Source organism: Sapajus apella, unplaced genomic scaffold (assembly GCF_009761245.1).
Source record: "Sapajus apella isolate SASKATOON/1434 unplaced genomic scaffold, GSC_monkey_1.0 scaffold2894, whole genome shotgun sequence".
NCBI classification, from domain to species: Eukaryota; Metazoa; Chordata; class Mammalia; order Primates; family Cebidae; genus Sapajus; species Sapajus apella.
The window spans coordinates 1-7,873 of NW_022439820.1; the positions used below are offsets into that span (position 1 = coordinate 1).

The window sequence follows — 7,873 nt, forward strand, 5'->3', positions numbered from 1 at the left end:
CACACACCTCAGAACACACAGCCCCTCACACACCTCAGGACACACACATACCTCACACACCTCAGGACACAACCCAGGACACACACACCCTTCACACACCTCAGGACCCACACAGGCCCATGGTGAAAATGAGGCACGGGGACAACAGTGCGTTCTGTTTCCTCTTTGTGGTATTTTCTTCGGGACGTTGGCGTTTACCGCCTGTTGCGTGCGAGTCTCTTGCAGAACCATCCGAGTGATACACGTCCCAGGCAGGCGCAGGGGAGCCACAGGTGTGTGTTTTCCACACACAGCAGCATGCGCGGAAGGACGGCCAGGGTTTAACGGGAACGTCGACTCTCCTTGCCCCCCGTTCTCTAGCACAAAAACCACACAGACAATTCAGATGGAGATGCATTTGGGGTGAAATGACGAAATTCTGAATTCTGTCTCCACTTAAACTCGTATATATTATTTTCGCTTCATAAAAATGCTTTTTCTAGTAAATAACTTGGCATCCAAAGAACGTCGATATTTTTTCAGGAATGTCTGCTCGGAGAAATGAGCTCTTACTCTACGTTGCATGTTGAAGACTTGATATTAAGCACGTTGTTTTTGTGAATTGGGAGGAGCCGTTTGACTCTCTCCAATGTCCTTTGTGGATGGATGGACTCCACTGACGCTGAGCTTCGGTATCAGAATTGCAGGCTTGGGTGTTTAATTGCGATCTGAGTAGCACAGTGGTGGCGCTGAGTGAGGCGCTCACGCCCCTGTAAGACAGAAAGTCTGTTGGAAGCGTCTGCTGCCCTCTCGGCTCTGGAGACGAGGCGGGAGGGCTGGAGACAGCCGTGGGGACACGGCGCAGATGATCCCGTCCCGGCAGACGTGAGCGTCAGGGACCAGGTGAGGTGACAAGGTCTGGTGTTGGGCTGAGGGAAGGGTCTTCTCCGGACTGAGAGGGTCACGAGTTTGGGGCCGAGGACACTGGGATATCCCCTCCGAGGAGCGGGAAAGAAGTCGCTTTCTCAGGGCTGTGAAGACCGCGGACCCCTGCCCACCTGCGCAGAAACTGTCCCAGTCCCCGTGGGGAAGGAGTGGCCAGTGATCCGGTGACCTTAGGTCTTGCTCTTGACCTTCGGCTTGCTCCCAGCAGGAGACTCTCTTTTCAACAGCATTTCTCTGGTCACTGTGGTGAAGCTGCTCATTCTCATGTTTTATACAGTTAGAAGTTTGTGAATAAACAGTCGGGGTTTCCTTGGGGGCCCCTGGCTTCCTACAACCAAGAGGACCAGGCGGGGGTGGAGGCGGCTTTCAGAGAGGACCCCGCAGGCTTGCAGGAAAGCTTTGCGTTTTTTCTTTCGTTTTTGTTTTCTGATTGCTGTGAGCTTCCTAGAACTGGCATAAATGCTTACATATAAAAAGGTGTTTCTTTTCCACGTCTTCACCATGAGTTCACAAATGCCGCCCTGACGGTTCAAGACTCAGACTCAACACAATGGAGGGTCTCCTCTGCCCCTCCAGATGGGTGCTGATTAAAGGGCCCAGAATTCCCTCAGTGTCGCACACAACCATCCACTCACACCCTGCTCACACCTGGTCACACTTCACGACCATCCCACTCACACCCCATGACCATCCCACTCACACCTCTCTCTGGATGGTAAGAGTGTGTTAGGTGTCAGGCTGATCTTCTAGGAACTGAGCATTTTCCATGGAGGATGCTGGAAAGCCAGGTGTGGACCGCTCAGTCCCCTCTCTCTGTGTGTCCTTTCACCTGGTCAGCCTCCCGCTTGGGAATGTGCACACGACCCAGGGGGAGAAGAGTGGCTGTGGTTCCTGCTCACCCTTAGGTTGAGGCTGAGCCTTCAGGGGTAAGGTGACTGCATTCAGGCATCCCCATGGCCCTTCCCTTCCAAACCAGGATGCTGGAGGGTCAGCTGGAGGCCGGGGAACCCAAGGAGGACACCCACCCAGAGGACCCATGCCGGGGAGCTGGGGCGGACACGGAGAAGACAGCTGTGGCAGCCGAGGTCCCCAGGGAGGACAGCAACGCCCAGGAGATGCCAGTGAGTTGAGCTCTGTGGGGACAGAGTTAGTCCCACCAGGCGGGACCCTGATTCCTGTCCCTGAGGCCCGTCATTGGACTTTCCCTCGCCAGACCTCTGTAGGAAAGTGCTGCCCCAGGACGCTGATGCCGTACCTCCTCCCTGAGGACACGTGGCTCTTGTCCTCTGCAACCTTCCCTCTTGGTGGATGGCAGGGCGGGGTTAAAGAAAACTTGAACATTCCAGCTTCTCTCCTCAAGTCCAGGAGAAGGCACCAGACTTTAAAAACTTCGTTAAAGAAAATCAGAAGGTTGACATGCCTCACGTCGTCCCAGCAAGCTTCCTGATTTTTACCCACTTCCTCGCCAGACCCCATTGGACAGTGCTTGCTCTCATTAAAGTCCCACGGGTCCCTGTGGCCAGGGCCACGCAGTGCAGGACTGTACCTTTATCCCCATCCTGCTGCTTCCCAGGGCAAGGCTGCAGCCTCTACGGTCCAGTGAAGGATCATGGGAAGGCTGACATGTCAGGTTGAAATGCAGTGCCTTCCAGAATTTTTAAACTGTTGACGGTCCATCCACGCCAGTGCAGTGTTTGAGGTCAACCTGACAACATGACAACACAGCAAAACCCATCTCTACTAAAAATACACAAATTAGCCAGGTTTGATGGCATGTGCCTGCAATCCCAGCTACTCAGGATGCTGAGGCACCAGAATTGCTTAAACGTGGAAAGCAGAGGTCGCAGTGAGCTGAGACTGCACCACTGCACTCCAGCCTGGGTTGACAGAGCAAGACACAGTCTCAAAGAAAAAAAAAAGAAAAAAAAAAAAGGGAAAAGAATGCCAGACTCTTTGCTGTAGTAGTGTCTTAACAAAGAATCACAGCTCACTACCATCCTTGTCTGGTTATATTATGTGCACTAACTCATAATAAACACTGCTTAATAAGAATAAAGCTGTGGCCAGGCATGGTAGCTTATGCCTGTAATCCCAGAACTTTGGGAGGCTGAGGTGGATGGGTCACTTGAGTCCAGGAGTTTGAGACCACTCTGGGCAACATGGTGAAGCCACATCTCTACTAAAAGTACAAAAATTAGCCAAGTGTGGTGGTGCATGCCTACAGTCCCAGCTTCTGGGGAGGCTGAGGCAGGAGGATCACTTGAGCTCATGAAATTGAAGCTTCGGTGAGCTGAGATCATGCCACTGCACTCCAGCCTGGGTGACAGAGTGAGAGTCTGCCTCAAAAAAAAAAAGAAAAAAAAAAAAAGAAAGGAAAGAAAGAAAGGAAAAGGCTGCGGTAGTCCTGTTTATCCCATTGGGTGTCTTTTTGTCTAGAAATAGTCGATCTTGCGTCAGAGAGGCCTTGGGTATTTTGCAGAGGAATGTGGTGGTGTGATATCTGAGAGGTTTTCTGGTGTTCTCTTCCCAATAACAGCCATTACAGCAGCAGATCACCAGACTCCACCAAGAGCTCGGGAGGCAGGAGTCGCTGTGGGCTGACGTTCACAGGAAACTCCAGAGTCACACAGATGCTTTGCGGAAGCAGAGCCTGGAGCTCCGAGAAGAGCTGGGAGCTCTGGCGCAGCCGCAGTGGAAAGCCGAGAAGAAGCCTGCAGCCTCCCCACACGCGGGACGGGGATCGCACACTCTGGGACCTACGGGGCATTTGCGTTTTTGTATGGTGTGCATTATGTAAAAATAGCGTCCTCGTAACGATGTGGGCTTTATTGCTGGATGACAAGGTATCGGTATCACTCACGCTGCAGGTGGCGGGAGGGCTTGCTGTCTTTCCATCAGCTCCATTTCCCATAAGTGGTGACTGATAAAAGTTGGATGCATGAGGCCTCCCACCTGGCGCTCCAGCAGACCGAAGCCCAGCCCTCCGGGTGTGTGTCTCACGTCTAAAATTCTAACAGCTCAGGGGGTCTCAGGACAGCAGCAGCAAAGCCTTGCTGGGGACTTTACGTGGACTAGACTTGGAGCTTTATGGTCTTACTCTCGATGAAATGCATGCTCTTATTAACTCCATCACAGCCATGGGCTGGAAAACTCAGAGCTGGGGTTTGAACCCGGCCTGACTCCAGAGCCGGCTCAGCGTCCTGGCAGCCTCCGTTCATCTTCTAGGACAGCTGTGAAGAATGAGGTAGAGACCTGTTGAAACGGGAGAAGTTCCCTTGATCCCCCACAGGGCGTGTGATGGGGGTGTGGCTCTCTTCTTCGGTGCCCCACTGCCGAAGCCTCTAGGGGAGCATACAGACGGGCAGGCCTCACAGCCCCACGGCAGTGTCTGGGGCTGAATGTTCACAGCTGTAGCCCCAGTGGGCGTGTGTTACAGGGTGCTCTTTCAGTTTAGGCTGTGGGGAGCTGGGGTTCATCAGCTCAGTTAGATCCTCTGCCTTATCACGGGACAGAGGGCTTTCTGTATCCCAAGCTTTTGCCTTGGTGTACTGGAAAAATCAGGTCACACGTGGGCTTGCAGGATGGATGCAAGGCTTTTTACTGAGTGGTGGTAGCTCTCAGCAGAAGGGGGAGCCAGCAGGGGGATGGAGTGGGAAGGTGGTTTTCCCCAGAGCTGGGCCACCCAGCATCCAGACTCTCCTCCGGCCGCCCCCACCAAATTCTGCGTCATTCCACCAGTCGATGGCCTGCTGGCGTCTGCTGTGTCTGCCGGTGCGTTCTTCTGCTCATGTGTTCCTCTCGACATCCAGCCGCTTGTGTCTCTGCCACTGGGAATTTTTATGGGCACAGGATGGGATCGTGGTGGGTCAGGGTGGTCTTGGGAAATGCAATATTCGGGCATGAAAGCAGAAATGCCGAGGTCCATGGGCACAGGCCCGGGGGTGGAGCCCTAGCCAGGGACCCGTCCTTCTCTGCCCAGGACTTTCCTGCCCCGTCCCTCTCACCACCCTGCTCTATCCCAGAGGAAGGACCAGCATTCTCACCCTGAAGTAGTCGGTGCGTCCCAGCACCAACTGCCGTTATAGAACACTGAGCTTTCACGTTTGATCACTTGCCTCAAAGAAGGAGCCTCAGAGAGTGTGAATGTGGCCAGTATTATCACCACCTTGTCTGGCTTCTGTTTCCTGCACGTGGGTCTAAACAACTTGAATCATTAAGATTACACGTACAGGCAACGACACAGGAAGCCACCTGAACACCCTCCAAATGTGAGTGGGGATATTTCTTGGTGGACTAAGAAAAGTACTAACATTTCCTACCTGCACTCATTGTGGAAACTTTTAAATCCGTACTTCTAGGACTTGGAATATTTCTGATATGGCACAGTGACTACAACACACACACACCCCCCCATGGAATACAGTCCCAAGAAGCCTTCTCTGGGGTCTGTTCTCCCAGCACAGCAAGACCTGCCACAAGTTCCTCTACAGGAAACTGCAGGAAATCTTGGAAGTTATTCCACTCTTCGGGAGCTCTGTGAGAGCTTTGTTTCCATGGAGATGGCTTCTGTCGCCTCAGAAAGAAAGCGGGTTTAGCTTCTCATCACAGCAAAGCGCCCAGTCCTTCTGTGTAGGAAAGAGCAGAAGCCGGGAGGCTGTTCCTCCATCAGAGGCAGAGAAGGGGAAATTGCGACAAATACAGCCTGGGATTCTGTACCTTCTGTGGCGGGAAGGCAGAGAAGACGCACAGGGACTGTCCCCTGCATATATTGTATGCCGGTGACTAAAAAATAGCATCTACTGCCCCATTTGGGTCATTGTATGTCAGGAGAAATGTCACGGTAACAATTACCCCGAGAATCAATGAAGTGCCGTTCAGTCCTCCCATGCCCTGCAGTTTCCATCCTCCTCTTATTTCCAGATTAGAACTTTGTGAATTTCCAAATAGTTTTTTGATTGTGTGCATCGTATTGGTCACCATGGGGCTGTTTATAAGAACTGCTCTACGCTCACAAGAGCACACCTGATTTGAAGAAAGAAGATGGGATATGTGAATTCCACACCTTAAATATGCATCGCTGTAACTGTGTGTAGTCGCAGTTTTAGGGACTGCATATCTGAAAGGTGGAGGCGTGAGCACCCAGGGACTGCGGGCATGGCTGTGTGGGTGAGCCACTCTGGATCTGGTATTAAGGGTTCGTTCACAGCAGCCCTCTCCCCTTCTCACTCCCTCCTCCTCCTCAGAGAGCGGAGTGGTGAATAATGTAGCATTCCAGACCTAAAATACCTCCTCCCACCCGAAGGATCACAGGTTGCAGGTGAGTCTGCTGATAACAGGGAAGGTTGGGAGTTTGCCTTTCGGGTCAGACCAGTTGCAGAGACAGCGCTAGAGGCAGCATCGCATTTCCTCCTCGTTAACACATTCCCCGGGAAGACACTGAGCCTAGAGTAAGACATGTTGGGCACTGTTTATTCTGTAGCCTTGGGAATCCTGTGATCATTTTGAAACAAGGAACCACAATAAGAAACGCAAAGCAAACATCGGCTCTGAAAAGGTTCCTTCTGGAACGTTCGTGAGGGTTCCTGTTCTTATCAACATGTTGGGGGAAAACTCAGTCCAAGTCCCCTGACCTTCTACCCTATTTTTTTCTAGGACATTCCAATTATTCTTGATTGTATTAGAATTAGAATGTATTTTACCTTCGAAAACATGAAAAGTTTCCCTGCACTTTGTATTTTAGGCATTGGAACCTGCTTTTGGGAAAATTTCACCTCTGTCAGCTGATGAAGAGAAAAAGCCCAAATACACTGGCGGCAAGAGTCAGAGTGCCACTCTCCTGGGACAAAGGTCGTCATCTAACAATTTAGCTCCTCCAAAGGTGACCCTTCGTGCTTATCATCTGTAAAGAGAAGCAGGGGTTCTGAACCCAACACGCACATCCCATCAGCTCCTCACCACACAATGTCACCTCCCTGGGCGAGCGTGGTGCTCCCTGGAGTCCTCTGTTCTTCCAAGGACATGGGTGCATGCCTTTCAGACAAGAGCCTAACCCTCGGCACTTCTGGCTGTGGAGCAGAGATTCCAAGTCCTACCTGCTGCTTCCCTCTGAGCGACTCACAGCAGCAAGTGTCTGGCTGGGGACGAGTGGACTCTGGGCTTTGTTTCCGTGGGTGCAGCCCGCAGAGGTGATGTGCGTGGCGCTCTCCGCACGCACCGTGGCCTTGTGTCTCGGGGCTCTCTGCCTCCCGCGCGCCCTGCTTCTGCACTGCAGTCTTGCACCTGCTGCTGGTCAGTGTGGGCTCCTCTGAACAGAGGCTGCGCTGTTTTCTTGGGGGTCACAGTGCAGGATGCTATTTTGTCTCTGTCACGTCTTCCCTTGTTAAAATTAGCTCCTCTTTAGAACATTCTGCTGGCCAGTGTGTCTGTTCCTGTCCCAGCGTTGTGCCACCCTCACACTCGGGAGGCAAATCTTGTGAGTCCTAGGCAGGCAACCACTACTGGGCTGAGGTGGATGGAGAAGCCTCCCCAACTCCTGAAGATGATTTATGCCCTGAAAGTCTTTCCAAACCAGCTGCTGGGCAGATAACACTCTATTCCCTGAAGCAAGGCCAGAAATCTACTCCAAGCGTTTGTCACATGTAGGAAAACAGCTATTTCAGATCCTATGAGTAGAAAGCATCGTAAGTCCCAGGGTGGACCGCATAGGTCCAGCCTCCTGTGAGCTGCAGACTTCTCTCAGGCTCCCACAGTGGCCTGAGTTCATCACACAGGACCCGGCAATGGCTTTGTTCATATCTGTACCAGTAAATAGGTAAGAGAATGCGGGGCTCATCCACGCCGTGAAACCATCCATTTTTAAACAGCACAAGAGGTAGAAAATTATGTTTATTGTACATTTTTGAAGTGAGTTTCAAGCCTTTATTTCACCGTGGGCTTTATCTACAATATC

At 52.0% G+C, this 7,873-nt stretch overlaps 1 protein-coding gene across 1 annotated transcript; it reads left to right on the forward strand.

The window, feature by feature from the left end:
• Positions 1-753: 753 nt before the first annotated feature.
• Positions 754-3,736, forward strand: LOC116547388 (T-complex protein 10A homolog). Its single transcript, XM_032273359.1, has 3 exons — positions 754-882; positions 1,901-2,045; positions 3,461-3,736. Exons 2-3 carry the CDS (start codon positions 1,902-1,904, stop codon positions 3,719-3,721), a joined length of 405 nt encoding a protein of 134 aa, XP_032129250.1. The 5' UTR covers positions 754-882; position 1,901; the 3' UTR covers positions 3,722-3,736.
• Positions 3,737-7,873: the final 4,137 nt, after the last annotated feature.